Here is a 21,694-nt window from a genome sequence, read left to right as displayed (position 1 = left end):
CGGTTAAACTCGTGTCTCTTAGTCATAGATTCATTAATGTTGTTTACTGACTTGGAGGTGTGGTGTGTTTGTTCTGATGAAACGAAAACGAAAATGACACAGAGCTTTTAAATAGCAGCTTCCTGAAGTGAGCAGAGAGAGCAGCAGCTCCGGAGGACAGGGAGGCTGCTCACTGAGGAGAGCTGCTGTAATGATTGCAGGCCTGCCTCCTTTCAAAGCTTCATGTTGGTGGACATATTGATGTGAGGTGGATTTCAGTCTTGGTAAGTTTTATCTTTTTCTTATTCTTGATGTTGCGTTTGGGGAGAGGGTGGGGAAGCAGAAAGACAGGTGGTTAATATATTAGGAGATAACGATAAAATACAGCTCAGAATACATAAAGATCCGGGTTGATGATTTAAAAGTGGTGAAAAAAATGTGGGGAAGTATTGTGGATTAACCTGTAGAAATTGAGAATATGAAACAAAACAAGGAGAAGGCGTCACACATTTATTGCCTTGTTGGGTACATGTATAGCCTTGGGGGATTTCAGCAGAACCGTGACAAGACTGTTTGTGGTTTACAGCTCTCATCCGATTTCTGGGGAAAAGAAACCTACACTTCCATGCAAATCATGCTCTGCATCCGGTAGATGGCGCCCTCTTACTTTAGGTTAAGCCACTGCAATTACATGCAAAGTCCACTTTCAAAAAGCAGTGGGATGAAAGATAGGCCTACATTTAAGTTAAAATGTTAGATGTGTAACAGTTAAAATCTATATTACACAAAAAAATGAAAAATTCCCCGAGAATGAGTACACAGCCAAGCAAACAGGATCTGATGAACTCTATGAAGTTATTTGGAATCTCCCCTTTCTTATCTGACTCCAACACTCTGGTGGCCTTGCAAATCATCCTGATAATGGTGGAAACATAAATAACGCATTATATATAATAGTGGAAGTTTAACCGCAGGAGTGAATCATTCAGTATTATTCAGTGGTGGAAGGAGTATTCAGATCCTTTACTGAAGTAAAAGTTCTAATACCACCCTGTGACAATACTCTGTTACAAGTAAAAGTCCTGCATTGAAAATGGTATTTAAGTTAGTGTAATCAGAAAAATGTATGGAAAGTATCCAAAGTAAAAGTTTAGAATTTGTAAAGTAACACAAGCTGTCAGATAAATGTAGTGAAGTAAAAGGTACAGTATTTACTTCTGAAATATAGGCTAATGGATTAAAGTATGAAGTAACTGAAAATAATTGACTCAAGTAAAGTACAGGTACCTCAAAATCATACTTCCGCTAACTTCAGCATAGCGGGGATAAGTGGGTGCCTGTCATCCATCTGTTTATATAGTCGATGAGCAAGGTATGGTTTTGCTTCTGTTTGTTTGTTTTGCGTCTTTTTGTAGTCCTTGTGAATCTTTTTGTGGTTTTGTATGTCTTTGCAGTTCCTTTGCATCTCTTTTTGTCTCTTTATGGTCATTTTGACTTTCCTCCTGGTTGATACATGTCAGTTTGAGTGACTTTTTAAAATTGAAGGCCAGTATTTTTTGTACTAAAAGTATATATATATATATTTTAAAAGTAGGCAACATTTTGATGCATTTAACTCAAGAATGATTTAAATGCAGGACTTCTACTTGTAAAAGTATTTTTAAATATGTTTACAGTGGTATGAATAGGCCTTCCTAAACATTTTTGGTGATCATGCTGAAATGTGTTTCACTTTCACTTTCACTTTCACCATTTCTTGCCACTCAGAAAGTGAAACTCATCGGTGTTACCAACCAACAAGTTTCAGCGACTACCACATGCAAGACCATGGAAAGACTGACTTTAAGAACAGGGAGAAGAGGACCTAACAATGGTAAATGAACAGTATTAGAGGCAAACAAGTTACACCATAGACTGTCTATAAAGATATTTAAATCTTTACATACAGTCTATGAATTAAACCCTGAGTACAAATCCAGCAAATTTCAAGGTCTCACAATATGAATACATTTTTTTCTCCATAGGTGCTGATACTGGTCAGAATGAAAATGCTGGTGGAGGCAGAGGGAGAGGAAGAAGAAACCAAAGTCGTGGGAGAAATCAAGATGAAAGGGAGGAGACAGATGGAGGAGGAGGTGGTGTAGGGATGCGTGGGAGAGGCAGAGGAGGAGGGGCAGCCCCAGGAAGAGGGGGCAGAAGAGGTGCAGGAAGAGAGGAGACAGATGGGGGAGGAGGAGGAGGAGGTGAAGAAGTGCGTGGAAGAGGAAGAGGAGGAGCAGCAGGTGCTGGGAGAGGGGGTGCAAGAGATGCAAGAGGACAGGGAGGAGGAGCCAGACAGAGAGGAGGAGGGAGGGGAAGAGGTGGAAATGTAGGAGAGTGGGGAGAAATTGGTGGGGTAAGAAGAAATGGAGAGCAAGGTGCGGCTGAAAGAGAAGGAGCGAGAGGGGGGGTGGCAGGGATGGGTGCAAGGAGAGGAGGACATAGTATGGATAGAAGAGGAGGTAGAGGAGGTGAGAGAAGAAATGACGTGGAAGGAGAGGGATCAAATTCTGCTGGCAGATTTGGGGCACCAAAGGGTAACGGACTGGGCTATAAGACACTGGAGGAACTCTCTGGAAAAGATCCATCTACAGTCGCCATCACCCTGTCCTCCAAACCGGCCCTCAAAGAGGTCCTGAGTGAGACAAAAATGAGGCAGGACCTTGTCGAACTTTTCTGCCTAGTGCTTAGTAAAGCCTTCAAATCACGCACAGACCGAGGCACCTTGCAGCACCTGGCCAGCATCATCAAAGACTCAGGGTTCTTCCGCACAGTCTTGCCCCACTATCTAGTGGGCATGGGGACAGAGTTCAACCCCGTCCGCAGGGCACAATACCCACAACACCTGTTAAACATCCTGGCTATTCTGTCAGAGGTAAATAGAGAAAGGAATAAATGGAAGTATCTGTCAGTTGAAGTAATACATGAAAGATACACAGTGAGTGTGTGTTTGCATGTGAGTTCATCAAAGACGCAAACAGAAGTCCGGCCAACAATGTTAAAACTTTATAGAAAAAGTTTTCTGTAGAGTTTCATTGCATCTTATAGCAAGAAGCTTATTAAGAAAAATCGTTTTTAAACCCTCATCCTACCAACGTATTTCACATAACGGCTGGGGTTACAAAGATGGGTGACGTGATGGCTCCCAAAAAATGAAGTCAAAACATCTTAATGGCTTGCTGCAGAAAAGGTCACAAAACCTGCTCCCTTCATGTTATCGGCCAAACTAAAAAAACTAAAAAAAAACTGTACATCTTTTCTTCCATTTAGTGTAGTTCTTAACATGCCAGTGTTTGTTCAAGTGTTTGATTCCGCTGATACATTAGGTTTAAATTAGTTATTTGATGCTATAAAAAGGGGGTTTGATGTCATGATTGAGTGCTGTGTGTGCCAATTTGCGTGATGAAATCAATGCCACAGCTCGTGATTGGTCAATACGGTGTATAGACAGGAACTAGATACTGTGAAGACAGCTACTGTGCAGACTTTGGCTTATAATGATGTCACCAGTGCAAGTTAGTCGCTGTCGTATCTTTGATATTTTGACCTCAGTTTTGTGTGTGTGAGGGAGTGGAGACATGTCGTCAATCTTTATATGTAGTCATTGAGAATGATCATCACAGCAAAAATTTACCTTATTTTATCTCAAATCATTATTAGTTGTATTCTTAATGTCTTCTGACAAAACATTCGTTATTATTTTTGTTAGGATAGTTACAGTCAGTTGACTTTGAATATTATATTAGGAGCAGGATTAAGGGTCTTTGACAGTCAAGCATATGGTGTCATGTCCCCCAGGACTCCAATACATTGGTATTTTTAACGCCAATAAAAAATAAACAAAATAATGATATTTAGTCATTAAAAATAAACTGACATACAAAGTCATGAAAAAATGGAATAATAGAGTAAAGCACCTATGAGATATGGGGTAAAAACCATCTATGAGTGCATCGGTTGGTAGGAAGAGTTTATCAAACCTTGTTTCTGTGTTTCTACAACAAACAGAACAATTATTTGGAGTGTCTATTTGCACCTGAGCGAGAATAATTACACTGCAGCTACTCAGCCACTCATAGCCATCACCACAATGCTTTTTCATTGATCCCAATGCTTGCTGTGATTGGCTCGTACTCTTCACATTAGGGCAAAGAGGTCAAGGTGAGGGCTAGTAGTAGCGAATGTCACTTATTGTCTGAGATTAAAGTAGTAAATTTATGAGAAAAAACTCACAAATATACTGCCAGAAAATCAGGTGATGTGAGATAAAGAAGCTGCTGAATGCACACTGTATGCATAAATTTAAACAGAATATCACAATATTATTCAGAATATGTAGCTATTTTCATATTTTATTTGCTGTGTATTTTGACATACCACAATGTCCAAGAATAAGCACCTGGGTGTAGATAAGCACATTCCTATTTTACCCCCATGTGTAAATAGCATTGTTGGCTACGGACACCTGGGTGCTAATAGCATTGCACATAATTCTTTCTGTTAACAACTCATCAATTATTAGCTGTACTCTTTGTAACTTAATGCATCCTTAACCACTTTTCTTGCGCTACTTTCAGACGCCTTTTACAAATTTTTAATCCTTTGAAAATGAAGCACATTGTTGTGATTTGTTTAAAAAACATGAAAAAAAAGGCAATGAGCAACTTTGTGAGAAATGCTCAAAACACTGTGAGAAACTGGCAGGTTTGGAAGATAAGATGCAAGGGGGAAAAAAAGAAGAAATAAAAGCCAGGGAAAAATGGTCATAATTACGAAATAATAATATTTTTTTAAAGCATTTCCCTGTTTTTTTATTTTTATTTTAAATTTTTGTTCTATATTTTATATTTTTCCTTTAAAAAATAATATTCAGGGTTTTTTTTGTGCTTTATAATAATGTCTTACTGATTTTGGGGTAATTTCTTTTTTGCTCATTGCCTTCTTGTCATGTTTTGAAAGAAATCAAGTCAGTTTGCTCAGGTTTCAAAGGGTTAAGTATCCAGCTAACTATTCTCCGTATGCTTATTAGGTCCTCAGCATTTTCCCTGCCAGCTCGGTCCAGGCCGTGAGTTTGCTACTGACGCTGCTCCAGGCCTCTATCAACAGCCTAAGGGCATCAGGAGTGGACATCTCCCCTCAAATGGAGGAGAGCGTGGAGAGTGTTCAGGGCCTGATTCAACACCTCCAGGAGAGATCCAGGGAGGGTACTCTGCGCTCAGACAAGGACACCTATGCCCTCTTAACTAATGGAGGTGAAAATCCAGGTAATGTCGTCTTATGGATATTTTTACTGAAATGCCTTTAGTAAAATTGCCACATCATTTTATAGACGCATGACTAACTGAAACTCACACTATTTCTATCCCCAGATGAAGAGCAGCAAGATTTCAGGACCATCCCCATCTACCCGACTCCCAAGGAGTTCCAGGAGGAAGTCAGGCCCTTCCTGCGACCCAACCTCACCTCTCAGCGTTACACAAACACCCACCTCTACCTTGATACGCACTTCCGGCTGCTGAGAGAGGACTTTGTGCGACCACTTCGTGAGGGGATCCAGCAATTGCTTTGGAACCGAATGGACAAGGGACGGCGCGACAGTCCACTAAAGACAAAGCGTTTTGATGACATCAGAGTATATTTTGATACCAAATTGATGGTGCCCAAGTGCACGCCAACTGGCCTCGCTTACATCATCCAGTTTGACATTCAGCCACTTAAGGTTAGTCTGTGGATGGATTTTGATATTTAGTGTGTGACATATTTTGCTAATTGAATGGCAAATGGGAAGACATACACTAAGATCCTTCCTCTATCTATCCTCCAGTTTGTGCGCTGGCAGAACTCCAAGAGGCTGATCTATGGTTCCCTTGTCTGCCTGTCGTGTGATAATTTTGAGAGCTTCTTGTTCGCCACAGTGTCAGATCGGGATCCCAAAGACCTGGCAAAGGGACAGGTCCAGATTGCTTTTACTGAAGAAAGCCGATTCAAGCTGGCCAGAATTGAGGTGGGCTGTAAATTGTGTTGATAAGGGCAGAATGCATGCAGTTGCAGATATGGATGTTATGGTCTGATTTCAGCCACTTAATCTATAAATGAAAATGTACAATGAGCTGCCGCTTAATTCGGTACATTTAGCTGAAATACAGAGTAGTAGCAATGTTTTTTTTTCTCACAGAATGAGTGTTTTGTTTTTTTGTTTTAAATGTGTGTGTCCCTTTGTATCATTCCATATCCCCTCTCTAAATTCAGAGGTTTTGCAGGTCCATGAACGCAGCGCAGGTGGAGCTCCAATGAGTCCTTTTCTACTCAGCAGCAGTAGTTTGTTGGGTGGATAATTGACCTGTTGATCAGTTCAGAGCTGATCAGATCAACAGATGCGAATAGGAGCTGCTGCAATGAATGCAAACCTTTAGACCCAGAAAACTTGAATTTTATTTCAAATGCGCCTGGTGCTCTTTATCTCCATCTGTGCCCAGGGTGGTGCAATGAAAAATCAAACAGTGCTCCTAATAAACGGTCCAGCTCCAAAAATAGAAAATTTGTGGCAGCAGATGTTTAAATTGTTACGGGTCCACCACAAATACATTAAAGTGTTGGAAACACTGAAACATGGTGGATGAAATATTAAAACAGCCTCTCAGTATAACCTCATAACACCACAAACTGCAGCCTCCAAAATGAACATAAAAGTAAATCAACGTGTTGACATGACTGTTCAGTTCCTAACATGCAGGGTAACTGTGGGGTGGGGGACTTACTGGGTTTTATATCAAACAGATAAAGAACTTTTTTTTTCTTTTCTCCGTAGAAAGATCAATCGTTTCTGATGGTTGAGACCACTGCATACTTTGAGGCCTATCGATATGTTCTGGAGGGCCTAAAGGAACAGGAGGAGGACAACCTGCCCTTTCAGAGGTGGGAGTGTGCGTCTGTGCATCTGTGTGTCTGTGTGTTGTGGAGGAGTTTCACATTTCATCGTCAAGGTCGTAGTTTTTGTATAATCCCATTGCACTTTCAAAATGAGTTCACATGTAGATTTTTCAAAGGGCAGCGGAGAGAGAAATGGTACAAAGCAAGTTCAGCAATCACACTTTTAATTGGCATGAGTTAATTATATCGCTGTGGTATTCCCAAAAAGCTATCACGCATGGATGAGTTCAAAAGTTCGGTTATTGTCTGCACTCCCGGTGCCCTTCATAGATACCACAAAGTAATGTCTTATATGAGACACTTTGTTGGCCATCTGTCTCCCAGACCTTTCTCTTGTGACTACCTGAAACAACTTTAAACTGTTTGATTTCAGAAGTGCACCATGGGAGTCATCAGTAACATATTTATTTATTTATTTTTTTCCTATTTATTGAACAAAGTTCTCCTTTCTATCTATCATTTCTTGATGTTTTGCCATGTTAGAAACTGATTGGGGTCAGTGTTGAGGTGCAAAAAGTGCAGCACAGTGGGCTTTTCCCCTGACAACCATCTCCGGCTTTATCTGATAAATCCTAAAACACCTCTTAGTTCAGCTGGGGATTCAGAATCAGACAACTTTATCAATCCTGCCAAGGGCAATTTGAACAGCTTGTGCACACACACTATAACATACAGTAAGAAGTAGACACATAAATAGTTTGGTAATGAATAAAAATGAAAATATGCAAATGAGTTCAGTGGAACAAAGGAAACTATTAATAAAGGATATTCTAATCATCAATAAAAGACATAAAAACAATACCATCAATAATAGTCTTACAAGCAGGTAAAATGTTTCATTGCAGTGATGGCAGCAGACAAAATTCACATGTTAGCATACTTCTCTTCCGGAGGACTTGTTGACTGCAAAAAGTGATCAAGTCCCTCTTTGTCACTCATTCAATAATAAAAAGCAAATTTATCTTTAACATGTTTATTGAAGTGGATTTTACTGTAAGATTTTAATTGTAATAATTTTTCAATTGGAAGAGAAACTTTCTTTGAGGCAAGAACCTAATAATAATTGATTAATGAGAAGTATCTACATCTTTTAGTGTCTGCTATTTGTGTAAAAGAAAGTTATAATCCTGTCCTTAATGCATCTAGGTACATCGTGGAGTGCAGCAAGGATGTGCAACCCCCAGCTTATCTGCAAGGACGAGATGTTTATGACCTGTCATCCATTGCTGTGCCCGACCATAAGGACAGTGTGCAGCCCTTCCACTGCCTGGACACAGAGGCCTGGCCGAGAATGGAGGAGCTGGGGCTGGATGACTCTCAGATGAGAGCCTTCCAGCTGGCCCTCACAAAGGAGCTGACCATCATACAGGGACCTCCTGGCACAGGTGAGATATAGAAAAACCCATTGTCGGAAGGATGACTTCATTGATTTGTGAATGGAAAAAAGGTGTAAAATGTATTTCACACATTTGTGAAATGACTTATTCAACAAAATCCTCCTCTTTCATAGGAAAAACCTATGTTGGCCTTAAGATTGCTGAGGCTCTGCTGACCAATCAGAATCTTTGGACAGAAAGATTTGGCAATGCTCCGATGCTGGTGGTGTGTTACACTAACCATGCCCTGGATCAGTTCCTTGAGGGTAAGGAGTGATGCCAATAATTTGAGATTCATTTGTTGCTTGAGTGATTTGGGATTTAAAAAACATCAACAAAGAGAAGAACATCTGTTTCTAATTCAAACAGTAATTCTTGGGAGTGTTGGTATATATGCTATATTTACAAACTGTGACCTTGAGAGATAAATAAGCTTTCTGTTTTGTTTCTGCATGTAAGGTATTCATAAATTCCTGAAAAGGGGAATAGTGAGAGTAGGAGGCCGCAGCAACAGTGAGATCCTGAAGCGTTTCAATCTAAGGGAGCTGACCCGCTTACATGACTTCAGGCGTTCACTGCCGTCTCACCTGGGTCCTGCGTATAATGAGGTGAGTCTCTCAAGCTGCCTGACCTATTGTGTGTCTCTGAGCTTGCTCCATACTTGATGTTTCTTATGCATAACGTGTTGAGAATATATAAAATGATAAAATAGGTTTAAATGATTTCTAATAATGTAGGCTGTTTTATTCTAAAGAAAATCGTGTGGTATTTTGTGTCTTTTTGTGTTGCATTCATATGCTTATCACTCTTTTAGTTGTAGTACATCATATAAATTGTGTGATTTCGCCACCAGATCAGTGTACTATGACTTATTTACAGGGCTCCAACGGCTTAAGGCTAGTCAGATTTAAGAATTTAAAAGACCTTTTTAATGCCACTTGGAATTAAGTGAAAGACCAATTTTACAAAAAAAAAAAAAAAAAACAATTGTAGGAAAAAACTGGGTTGTTGGCAAACTTATCATTTGGTGTCTTCTCTCTAAAAGACTTTTTTGCGGGTCTGTGATTGCAAAGCAGATGAAACTTGCTATAGTTCTTTTTCCCTCAGCAGCAGTTCGAGTTGCTGGGTGGATGAGTGATCTGCCAGTCTGGTCAGGACTGATGATATCAGTGGATGAAAGGAGCAGCTGCTGTTTGCTGCTGTAGAAAAGAATGAATGAAAAAATTAAGACCCAGCAGAATGAACAATTAAGTTTGTGTTTCACTGCAACTGTTCTGCTGCTCCGTCTGTGCCCAGAGTAGCTCTGCGTGTGTTGTAGAGTGTGTTTTAGTGAATAACTGAACGTTATATACGTATAGACCAATAGCGCTTCTGTTGAATGCACAATTCCAAATACATAAAATCAATACGTGGCAGCAGATGTTTTGATCATGACGTGCTGCCGCATATAAATGAATGTGCAGGAAACTTCAGCATTTTAAGACTTCTGAAAGATTGAAGACATTTAATACCAATTAAGGTCTTTTTTAAATTCATGAATTTAATGCTTTAAGAGTTTTTAAGGATGTGCGGGAACCTTGTGTTAAACAGATTTACAAGCAGCTGCGTCGGGAGGAGGATGGGATCCAGAGTCAGAGCATGAAGCTAGAGTGTTCCCTGAAAGGCGTCCTGCGTGAAATCTTCTTACAGAAGTTCATTTCACACAAACACTGGGACAGTATGCACCAACCTCCTGTGAGTAAATACAACAGACATTTCATGTTCATGTTCATTCAGGTGTAAGACAGAATAGAAGACAGCAAACTCATCAGTTCCTGTTTATGAAATGATTTTTAGTCCCAGGATGGTTTTGAGATCTGTGGGGAGAAGAAGCACAGTCTGATGATGGATTGGCTGGGTTTGGGTTCCACCGTCTTCCTGAAGAGGGAGACAGAGAATGCAAATACAAATGAAGGTAAGGCTTTCCATGTAGGTGGTAATCTACAGCAGTGGTTCCCAAACTTTTTTCCATGAGGGACCCCTTTTCTGTCATTGAGTAAAATCACACCCTCTGACTAAGGGACATTTTTATGGATGTTTCATATTATATTCAGTATTTCACAACAACAGTCCAGAACAGAGTGAATGTAATAATTGCAGGAAGTCAGGGTAAAATTAGCAATTTTGATGTCAATTATTCGACTTCGATTTCGAGTCAATTATTCCTCTTGATTTTTGCATTAGAGATGAGCTCTGGAATTTTTAGGAACTGTAAAAATTGTATTATAAATATTTATATTTTTATTGTGTTCTTTCCTAATGCAAGATGAGGCTTGAGCAGAGAGTAAAAGCTCTGTATTAATATTGCTTGTGTTCAAGATTTCACCGTGTGGGGGTCGGGTCCCACAGGTTGGGAAACAGTGCTCTACAGCATAAGTAGAGTGAGTTTCTGAATTGGCTTTTTTTCCCACTGTGTGTAAACAGCTCCTCAGTACTAAAAACTGTGTTCCTGTGAATGGATAATTTTTAGTTTTCCTATTGGCGACATAGCAAGCAGCTTTTAACACACAAACAAACAAACATTTTTTCATATTTATTGAGATATTTCCTGCATTCAAAAGTCTTATTTACAGAAAGCGTATTCTCTTGTTGTGTATTTGTTTGTCAGTGATGTTTGAAGAAAATCCTTGAAAAACTTCACCTTGATAAATAATAGAACAAACTAAGATGAGCCACAGTGGACAGATCTGACATCAGAGAAGACCTTGTATGCATGTATGCATGGACACAGCCATACTAAAAATATAAAGTTACAGAATAATGATTCAGCCTTGTGTCCTTTCTATGTCACTAGAGTCATACTTTGGTCCAACCTGATAAGCACTGGAGTCTGAACATTTAAACGCTTTTCATATTACAGTATCTCAAATACCAAACCACGGCAATTACTTTTATGATACGTAATGCCATTCACAAGTAATCATGATTTTCAATAAATATTAAAAAATAAAATATATATATTGTTGTTTGTCAGGGTAGTCTGTAATTTTTCATTGTGCAGTGTTTTTATCTAACAGAGATCTTTATCAGACATTTCAAATCACTTGAATTTGATTTTGAAAATGCCTGACAAAGATCTCTGTTAGATGTTGCAAAATTAAAAATTAGCTGGAGCTGTTAATACAGTGTGCTGATCTTCAGAGTGATTCTTGCATTATAAGTTACTTATTTAGAAGTCTAAATGGAAGGTAAAATTCTGCACATTTGTTGACTGATGAATGGAATCATTCTCATAATGATGTGTTGGATATAGCAGCAGAGGAAGTGATGGAGCTGGAGGACGAGGAGGACCTCATTGAAATCGCAGAGGAAGCAGATCTGATCCAGGCAGAGCGGATCATTGAAGACAACATTGGTCCCAGAGGTGACAGACATGGCAGAAGGCATGCAGACATGGAGGAGGCTGTCAGAGAAGTGGAGGAGCTGATGCTGGCTATGAACCTGGATAAAGTTGAGATTGAGGCTGAGCAGAGCGAGGAAGGATGGCAGGTAAAATTAAGAGGGGATTTTCTACATGTGGAGATTGTAATGACTTTAACATTTCGCGAGTTTCACATTTTCGCAATCTCTGGTTAATCAGACAAATTGATTGAGAACGCTATTATTGAGAGCAGACTGGTTTTAGAGGAGTAGATATATGCACATGCTTGCAGTAAATCTAAGAGCTCCTCAGTAGAATCATATCTTCACAGGCACTGCACTGTTCTTTGAAAAGTACTCTGTGCTTTTACATTCACTCTTTCTTAGTTAGTCAAGTTACCACCATAAAGTTCATCCACGCTGATTTCTACTGTTTAAAAACTTGTTGTGCGTTTGGTATGTGATATTAAATGTGACACACAAGAAAGGCATAGGCTACTGTCTATGTCTACCAGAGCTGTGTTCACAGCTTTGGTCTACTGGCAATGGTACAGGAGTTTATTGCCTATTTTTAGAAAGTTTTTCTGTGTTTAAAAAAACCTGTGCACATGTACTCATTTTTGTGGGAAAAGTGCATAAGTTACAGGCATCAGCACACGTCCTTAATCTTGGCTTGTCGAAAGAGCGATTCAAAAAACGTTCACTGGTAAAAAATGCAATGCTGATGTCAGTTATCAAGCTCTCAACTCTTTTACCCTGACATACTGTTCATATTTCATACCTTCACAGTAGGGTCTGGTTCAGTTTCGACCCGCCCCAACAATCCCCTCATAAGTATTGAATGCCACATTATGAACCACAGATCTATTTAGAACGTATATATAGGCTATCTGACATTAATAAATGGGTATTAATTCTTTGATATTTCATAGAGTAGGGAGAGTGTATTCTTTAGGTTTTACATTACTTGTCACCCTGTGGCCTTTTGTTCCTTATATGCACCTGTTTTATTCTCTCACTGTTTCAAGATTCCCCCCAGGACGCCTCCGTGACCAGGAGGCGTCTCAGTGGGAAACTCAGCAAATGTGCGAATGCAGGCAGTTCTTGTGACAGTGTCGAGGTCCACCTTCAAGTCTGTCTCATAAAAAAAAAAAAAAACACAGACATGACACGTTCAGTTGTCAAGCACCATTTTAGTTGATTTGATTCACGCTGGTGGATTTAAAATTTACTGATCAAATTTAGTCATGAAAAACCTCAATGTACAAAAATTCATAACACATGCACAAAAGTAGAAAGATTTTCAAAATTTTGCATTGTTGTTCTTTTGGGGTCATTTTTAGTAAAAGTCTTCAAATTTCTGGCTGAAATAATGGCATTTAGGGTGTTCTTTTACTGCTGTCAAAAGTCAGGAGAGGCCAAATCTGATCTGAACACTTAGGGTTAATACACTGTCCAATGTAAGTTTTAGGAAAGTTTTTCACTGTTTTTCTTCTTCCATGTTACCTGTGGAGCTCCACCTGCCAGCTGCTGTCAATCAAACATAGATACACCTCTCCTGTACAGCTCTATTTATCTTTGTGTCTCCATGTCTGCCCATGAAATTTATTTTTCTTTTTCGCATATCCTCCATTATAACATTGCTGCATATGATTATCACATATAAGGACGAAAGCAGGATAATGTCAACACTGCAAACTGGTGCTGTTAGGCTACAGCTAGAGTAGCTGGGATTTTAACATGAAGACACATTGCTAAGCCCTGCATAGTTAAGACAAGGCTTGAGTTTGGTTGGTGCAACTGCCGTTAAATCCAGATTAGCTAGGATTTAAAACAGTTAATGATGTGAGCGGCCAGGAGTTCAAAGTTGACCCTGTTCTCTTTGTACAGATGCAGCGGGCTCAGAAGAAAAAGATGAAGAACAAAATCAGGAATGAGCTGGGAAAGAGCTCGGCCATGACTGAAGAAGAGGAAGATGCAGTCTTGGATATTTGGACCCTTAGCCTGCCAGAAAGATGGAGACTCTATCGGTAGGTCTGCATCTGTGTTTCTCTCTCCGTGTCCACTAACAATATGCCTCTCATTCAAGTATTGCTTTCTGCCACTTCTCCTAGTACCTTCCTTACATATCTGTCCTCCTTCCCCACCTTCTTCATTTGTCTCTCTCTCCCTCACTTTCTCTCATCCCCCAAGCAACCTCAGTCTGGTAGAAGTAGTCTATTCCCAGTGTGTATAATTAAGTCAACTAATCACCAGAAAAATGTCTCCCAGAGGATCTTCTCACCTCGGAGAGCTGAGACGTAACTTCTATTGCTGTGAAAACAGGACTGTAAGGACCCATGTTTACATAGTTGTAATTATCATTTAAACTAACAAACAGGGCAATATCCTTCCAAGACAGATATAATACATCTTGCAGTAATTGTTAAACTACACTTACAGTAATATCACAGCTCAGTAATTACCACAGCATCATTTTTTGTTGACCAGCTCTGAATATACTTCTAGATGCAGAGCAGGTAATTAGAGTCTTCAAGCTTCCAGATAATTGAGTCAGTTGTCACAGTGTTTTACTATTATTAACTTCCTTTGTGTCTGCAGGTTGTGGGTGGCTCGCTACAGGGCAGAACTTTGCACCAAAGTCCTGGAGTATGAACAGGCCTATCAGAATACTGTGGACAGACTGGCTGATGTCAAACGTCATGAGGACCTCTGTCTGCTCAAGAAAGCCACGGTACTGTATTATTGCCGTAATGAATCATCTTTAATGATCCAAAAGTGAATTATTGTTTAGTCAAAATCAACAGAAGCATATTACTTTCACGCCAGAAACAATCATACATACAGATCATTATCAGGCAAAAACAAGATGTTTTTCCCGTTTTAAGACTATAAGACTATTATAAGACTATTTCTCGTTACCTTTTTCCATATTATTATATAACGCAAACTTATGTTATAACAAGAAACTTTTCTTGTTGTAACAATAAACTATTTAACTTGTCACAGCATTGAAGATTTTGTTTTAAAACATGATAACTTATTGTTGTAACGTAAAACCTTTCACGTTGGAATGTGATAGCTTATAATATTACAATTAACTTTTCCTGATATTACCAGATACTGGCGTGACACACTTGCTGCATTTCTTGTATAAAAGGTGCTATATAAAAAAAAAAATTATGATTATCATTATTATTATTATAAAAAAGCAGAGATGTGGAGATTAACACATAAAATCTTTATTAGGTTATTGGCATGACAACAACAGGGGCGGCCAAGTTCCGTAAAGTTCTGCAGGAGGTGCGTCCACCCCTGGTGATTGTCGAGGAAGCTGCAGAGGTGCTTGAGGCCCACACCATCACCACACTGAGCGAAGACTGCCAACACCTTATCCTCATTGGAGACCACCAGCAGGTAAGAACCTGTAAAGACAAATAGGGCGATGATTCCTGAACTCTCTGTGTCTTCTCATTAAACTGTGCATGACAATTGTGCACTGGTGTATTTTAATAAGCCCTCATCCTCGGACTGAAATTACCTCATTTACATGCCTAGGTGAAAATGTAAAGGACAAGCTGTCATGAGGGATTTTGTGTATTTGTGTAGCTGTCAGTATGTTTGTGCGTGCTGCCTTGAGGGAAATGGCAAAAAAAACATCCCATGCCTGCCATTACAAGAGATAGAGAGGAGAGTGAGCAGTGATATGCTGGACATCAGTAGACTATTACGGCAACTTGTCAGGGCCTGCCAAGGACATATGGCCAGGCAGCCTGTCTAGCAATCTGCAGAATGTGATCGCAACTACACACAATTCTATCACACATCTCAATATTCTGTCCTGGTCTCTTCTTGCTGTGGAACTTCTGTCTGTTCTTTTCCTAATATTTGCTCGTTGTACTGTATTTATGCATGAGTTTAAGCACGCATTTGAATATACAAACAAACCTGACTGCTGTATAGTTGCACTGAAAGTTTAGCAAGTATAAGAATGGAATTCAAAATGGAGTTTGACTTGAAAATTGCATTTATTGTAACCCGAGGTTGGAAATCAATGGTCATTTTTATACATCAGGTGCCTCAGATTAATATAAAAGTAATTTACCGCTGTGCCTGAGGCTCCCTCCACTGTTCTGTACAAGTGGGTGCAATTCAATGTGCAAAATGAATAAATCAATATCAGAATATCTCTTATTTATCAATTTAAACTATGGTGCAATTAAATTCGTACAGGTGTGGCATGAAAAACGTGTACAAAAAGCAAACAAGATAAGGTATTCTGAAGGTACAGCTATGGCTTAGTCTGTTTCTTTCATGGGTTTAAAGCCATTAGATGGTACTTTATTTTGTTTCTATGAACAAGTGTTCAGAGCTTTGTTTTCATGGAACCCAAACTTGAATCTGTGCATGAAATGGAGGTGGATGGATCACACTTTCCGAGTAAAATAAGCTTTGGCGTTGTTGTGCTGTTCATTAATCACAGGTTTGGTGTTGAATCGAGCAGAACACAATGCTTCACATTTATACTAGAATTTGTCTTGCCTCCCCCACACCCCTCCCACATACATGCACAATCACACTCCGTCCTCTAGCTAAATTAGGTTTGCACACACACACAAACACTTGCACAGACAAAACAGTGAGAAACTTAACAGTATAGGAAAAGAAAGTTGGAATGCATTTGCATATATTCTATATTCCTATCCAGTCACCCTAAAACAGAAACCCATAGAAGAATATAGTTTATCCCTTCTAGGCTTACTACTGTACGGCTGCTTCTTACTGTGTCTAGGAACTGTGTAATAAGTATTCACAAGCATTTACATAACTGCAAATGGTCTGATCACCTCAGGAATGTTCCCATGAAAGTCATCCCTCCATTCTTCACTTGCATGGTGATGATCTAGGACTGTTTAAATATGCTAATAAACCTGCCAAATGAACTTAATCACCAGTGAATGGAAAAAGCCAAAAGCTGGAAAAAGTTTAGAGAGATGACAAAACTTTAATTAAAATGTTATATTAATCATAAAACCACATTTCTGGCCCTAAATTTCTTTTTTCTTAAGGCCACAAGAAAACCACAAGTTCTCAGTTGTACAAAACATAAAAACCAAGCCATTAATTCAAATGCTCTTTAACAGTAATTCATGAAAACTGACATATGTAAAGCATAAGATGAACATGTAATTTCTCCTTTAGCTTCGCCCCAGTGCAACTGTATATGAACTTGCCAAAAACTTCAACCTTGAGATGTCCATGTTTGAAAGGCTGGTGAAGATGGGACTGCCTTTTGTCAGACTCGACTACCAGGTTTGTGTTTCTGCAACTATATGTTTTTTCCATTGTATTGCAAGATCTATCAATTAGTAAAATGTAGACATGTTTGGATGATGCAGTTAATGGAGCTCTATATGACATTCAGAGCGTATCTGTGACTCAGAGATTGCCAGAACAGTTCTCAACACAGAGGGGCAGCTAGCAGCTAAGAGTGCTAAAAGGGCTAACGTTGGCACAGTGCTGACAGAACAAAGGGTGTTAACCTGGGGCTTTACACATCTATGACCTTATCAGAAGTAGCCGCCGTAGTAGCCAAATGCAGAGTGGTGCGATTAGCTAGCCAGTGGGATGCAGACACAGGGACTCGTGCACGTGTAGCTGGACCATCTACCACCACAAAAAATAGAGTAACTGGATTACAAAAATTATAGCGAGAATATGGCTTTATTCTCTGCTCAGGACACCATTACTCCATTTTATCTTTACATTGCAAATAGATTTTTTGCTGCTGTATTAATGTTTTGAATGTATTACAGAGCTCCTTTAAAGATAAAGCATCATTCTTGAATTGGTATGTGTGTGTGTATGTTTGCCTTTGTATCTTAAGTGATTGGCTGCATGTCTGTGTTTGTGTTTTGGTTTGTTCTTCAGCATCGTATGAGACCAGAAATTGCCCGTCTCCTGACCCCACACATCTACACAGAGCTGGAAAATCATCCCTCAGTGTTGGACTACGACAGCATCAAGGTGTGTATTTTCTTTGCTCTCCTGCTGCGTCTCTGTTCTGTTTGCTGTGAATATCTGTTTACTTGCCTGCATAGATAAAAAGTGTCCGCATAGTCTCTTAGACTTTTAAATATGTTTCGAGTCAAAGTCAGGCAATGTATACAAGATTCAAAAGAATATGATAAATAGCAAAGAATAACAGGATTTTTTTTTTGTTATCAAATTCTGTCTCACAGGGCCTTAATACCAATTTATTCTTTGTGGAGCACAACCACCCAGAAGAAGAGATCAAAGATGGGAGAAGCCATCTGAACCGACATGAGGCGATGTTTATAGTCTCTCTTTGCCGATATCTGCTCCATCAAGACTACAAACCAGAGCAAATTACCATCCTCACGACTTATACTGGCCAACTCCACTGCCTGCGCAAACTTATGCCTGCCAGCGAGTTCACAGGGGTCAAAGTGCACGTAGTGGACAAGTATCAGGGTGAAGAGAATGACATTGTCTTGTTGTCTCTGGTCCGCAGCAACCTGCAGGGTAAAGTTGGCTTTTTGAACATTCCCAATCGTGTCTGTGTAGCCTTGTCTCGTGCCAAGAAAGGTCTCTACTGCATTGGCAACAGTACAATGCTGGGCCAAGTCAAGCTGTGGAGCAACATCTTCCACACCTTGAGGGAAAAGGACCAGGTTGGGAAGGCTCTGACTCTGTGCTGTCAGAATCATCCAGATCGACAGGTAAAGGCATCTTGTGCTGATGATTTCAAACAAGCTCCTGAGGGGGGCTGCACGAAACCTTGCGAGTTCCGTTTGGATTGTGGCCATGTTTGTGCAAGAGTCTGCCACCCCTATGACCCTGAGCATAAGGAGTACCAGTGTCTTAAGAAGTGCCAAAAGATTTTATGTGATCTGGGACACAGGTGCACACTTGTGTGCCATAAAGCATGTCCAAAGAAATGTACAGTGAAGGTTGAGAAGATCATACCGCAGTGTCAGCACACACAGATGGTTCCTTGCCACAGGGACCCGAAGACATTTGAATGCCAGGAGCCTTGCCCAAAGGAACTTCACTGTGGACATCCATGTGATTCATTGTGTGGGCAGCCATGTACCCGTTGGTGCAAGGTGAAGGTCACCTTACAACTAGAGTGTGGCCACAGCCAGCAAGATGCGTGCTTTTACAAAACTGCCAAAGAGAAGCCTACTTGTAAGACCCCTTGTAAGGAAAGGCTCAAATGTGGCCATGCCTGTCAAGGTACCTGTGGCCAGTGTAGCCAGGGACGGTTCCATTACCCATGTTATCACAAATGTGAGCGTCTCCTGATTTGCTCTCACAAGTGCAAGGAGCCTTGTACTCGTAATTGCCCCCCCTGTCAGAGGCCATGTGAGAATTGCTGTGTACACAGCAAGTGTATGAAGCCATGTGGGCAGCCTTGTGCTCCGTGCATTGAGCCCTGCGCCTGGCAGTGCCCTCACCAAAGCTGTAGTAAGCTTTGCCATGAGCCATGCGATCGTCCGCCATGCACCCAACCCTGTGCCAAAACCCTGGATTGCGGCCACCCATGCATAGGTCTGTGTGGAGACAAATGTCCAAGCAAATGTCGCATCTGTCATCACGATGAGGTCACCCAGATTTTCTTTGGCACTGAGGATGAGCCTGACGCTAACTTCATTCAGCTAGAGGACTGTGGACACATTGTCGAATGCAGATCCATGGACCGATACATGGCGATGGATGACAACCAGCAGGCAAATAACGGAGAGGTGGCCATTAAACTGAAGGAATGTCCAAAATGCCGAACTCCAATCCGCAAGAATCTACGCTACGGATCTCACGTCAACCGCTGTCTGACTGAGATAGAGATGGTGAAGGTGAAGATAAATGGATGTCAGGCAGATATTGAAAAGCACAGGAAGGCCCTTCAAAATCAGTGGTTGGACAACTATGTCCTCTATGACCTGCATCGCCAAGAGGAATTTATTATAATAAATGACAAACTGGCGAAGTCTCATCTCACAGCAAAGGATCTGTGGATCCTGGAAAACAATATGGACTTCCTAGTCAGAGTTGCAAAGCTGAGAAAGGCCCAAAGTAAAAATATGTCATCCCTGCAAAGCCTCAAATTAACAAAGGATGTTGATGTGTTTGTGAGATCTCTCAACCACTGGCGCCAAAGATTCACAGACCAGCAGGCCTTTGATTTGGAGAGAGAGCTACAGAGGCTAACCCTCCTGACTGAACTCAACGCCCGTTGCCACATGGCAGACAAGAAAGGACAAAGTGACAAGATTAAATCTGAAGTACAAACAATAAGAGAGGTTTTGGAAAAGTCTGGCCAATTCTCTGAGCAAGATCAACACAGAGTGAAAGAAGCCATGAAGGAACTAGACAAGAAGTTTCCACCCACAGGCTTGGGGATCACTGACAAAGAGAGAAAGATGATTGTCTCGGCTATGAACATGCAGCCTGGACACTGGCACAAATGTCCTAATGGCCATGTCTATGTGATCGCGGACTGTGGAGGAGCTACGGTGAGTCGACGCTGCCCTGATTGTGAGGCGACTATCGGCGGAGCAAATCACACATTGGCAAGTGGCAACCAAGTTGCCACAGAGATGGATGGGGCACTGCATCCTGCTTGGTCTGAAGCCAACAACCTTCTAAACTTTGGTCGAATTGACATCTGAAAGCATTCTTTGAGAAGTCGGTCATTGCTAACTTTTGGATTGTAAAAGCTAATGGCAACAGATCATGATTTTACTTCTCTGACTGCTTTGATTGATAATGGACTTGGAGGAATCTTTACAAAAATTACTGAACTGCTTGGGAATTGTAATTGTTTTGCATGACATTTACTTTTGAAACCCTTTATTAAAAAACACAGACTTGACTAAATGTATAAATGCTATTAGTTTGTGGCACTTTAATTTCAACAACTATCAATTTTGTTACTTTCTCTCCTGTCACTCTATTGAGTTTCTGTTCATGAACATTTCAACATTTGTTAGACATAGTTGTTGAGAAAGGATGTACCAAGGATCTGAATTTTAATGCCGCCTAAATAATTTGTCAAATACTAACTGTAATCCTTCGATTTTTTCCCCCCAAGACATCTTATGTAAGTAACAGTTGTCTTGTACTTTAACAAAAGGTGGCAGTAAAACACTGTAAAACAACATGACTTGATAGTCCTTGTGCTTGCAACTTTTTCAAATGGAATAAAATATGTTTGAAGTCAAAAACCCATTCTTGTCTTGATTTTACACACGTGCTGTGATGTAAGAAATACCAACAGAGAGAGCCAAGTCTTCAAATCTCAGGTTTCTGAAAATACAACTGGGCTTAAACAGCATGTTGTTAGTTTTTTTTTTTTTTTTTAATACAAGCCTTCATAAGCTGAGAGCTTGGGCCCAGTAAAAAATGATTAACATGTAAACTCGTAATGCTGCTACAAGACGGACACATGTAGAAAAATTAATGTAGACGTGCATATACACAGCGCAAAGAAATAATCAACATATGTAAATCATTTTTAAAGTTGCTCTGCAATAAGAATAGTACGGATAAAAAAACTCATCCTTAGCAATACAACAAATAGAGATGGGAAGAGAGAGAATATGTCTCTCCCTCTCTCTCGCTCTCTCTTGCACACACACACACACGCAGTTGCACCAGCAGGAGTTAATCATTTGATTCTCTAACAGGACATCATTGGCATTGAAGCCAAAGGAACAACCCTGAAGTAGCTCCGATTTCTCTTCACTACTGTACAGGACTCACAGTCGCTGAGTTTCACTTTAGAATTTTGTAACAGCTTGCATCACTTTATTACATGATGAATGTGTCCCTGTCACAAAGCTAGCCCCAGCGCAAACAGTGCTGTTGGCAGGGATGGTGGGGTTGTAGGGGGGAGGGGGCAACAAAAATGTGCTGTCAAGACAAGTGTTAAGACTGAGCAAACTTTA

General features: G+C 40.3%; 1 protein-coding gene across 2 annotated transcripts; it reads left to right on the top strand.

Annotated features, from left to right (window-relative positions):
- The first annotated feature begins 123 nt into the window (after positions 1-123).
- znfx1 (zinc finger, NFX1-type containing 1) lies at positions 124-20,971 on the top strand. 2 transcript variants are annotated; one of them, XM_042505341.1, is made up of 19 exons: positions 124-263; positions 1,747-1,852; positions 2,004-2,893; positions 5,048-5,282; positions 5,388-5,737; positions 5,843-6,022; positions 6,827-6,933; positions 8,095-8,333; positions 8,459-8,590; positions 8,784-8,932; positions 9,915-10,058; positions 10,161-10,278; positions 11,620-11,852; positions 13,614-13,753; positions 14,325-14,457; positions 14,973-15,140; positions 16,926-17,036; positions 17,655-17,750; positions 17,966-20,971. In XM_042505341.1, exons 2-19 carry the CDS (start codon positions 1,807-1,809, stop codon positions 20,414-20,416), a joined length of 5,922 nt encoding a protein of 1,973 aa, XP_042361275.1. In that variant the 5' UTR covers positions 124-263; positions 1,747-1,806; the 3' UTR covers positions 20,417-20,971. The 2 variants fall into 2 exon arrangements, with proteins under 2 accessions (XP_042361275.1, XP_042361268.1); XM_042505334.1 differs by having other exon boundaries at positions 11,617-11,852.
- Positions 20,972-21,694: the final 723 nt, after the last annotated feature.

This window comes from Plectropomus leopardus, chromosome 2 (genome assembly GCF_008729295.1).
Source record: "Plectropomus leopardus isolate mb chromosome 2, YSFRI_Pleo_2.0, whole genome shotgun sequence".
NCBI lineage: Eukaryota > Metazoa > Chordata > Actinopteri > Perciformes > Serranidae > Plectropomus > Plectropomus leopardus.
This window is presented reverse-complemented; position numbering and strand designations above follow the sequence as displayed.

Bases quoted from the DNA above. Each gene is read 5' to 3' on its own strand.
- znfx1 (XM_042505334.1), top strand. From the start codon at position 1,807: ATGGAAAGACTGACTTTAAGAACAGGGAGAAGAGGACCTAACAATG. The intron at 5,738-5,842 runs GTTAGTCTGTGG...TCTATCCTCCAG, and splicing joins TTGACATTCAGCCACTTAAG to TTTGTGCGCTGGCAGAACTC. The intron at 8,591-8,783 runs GTAAGGAGTGAT...TCTGCATGTAAG, and splicing joins CCTGGATCAGTTCCTTGAGG to GTATTCATAAATTCCTGAAA.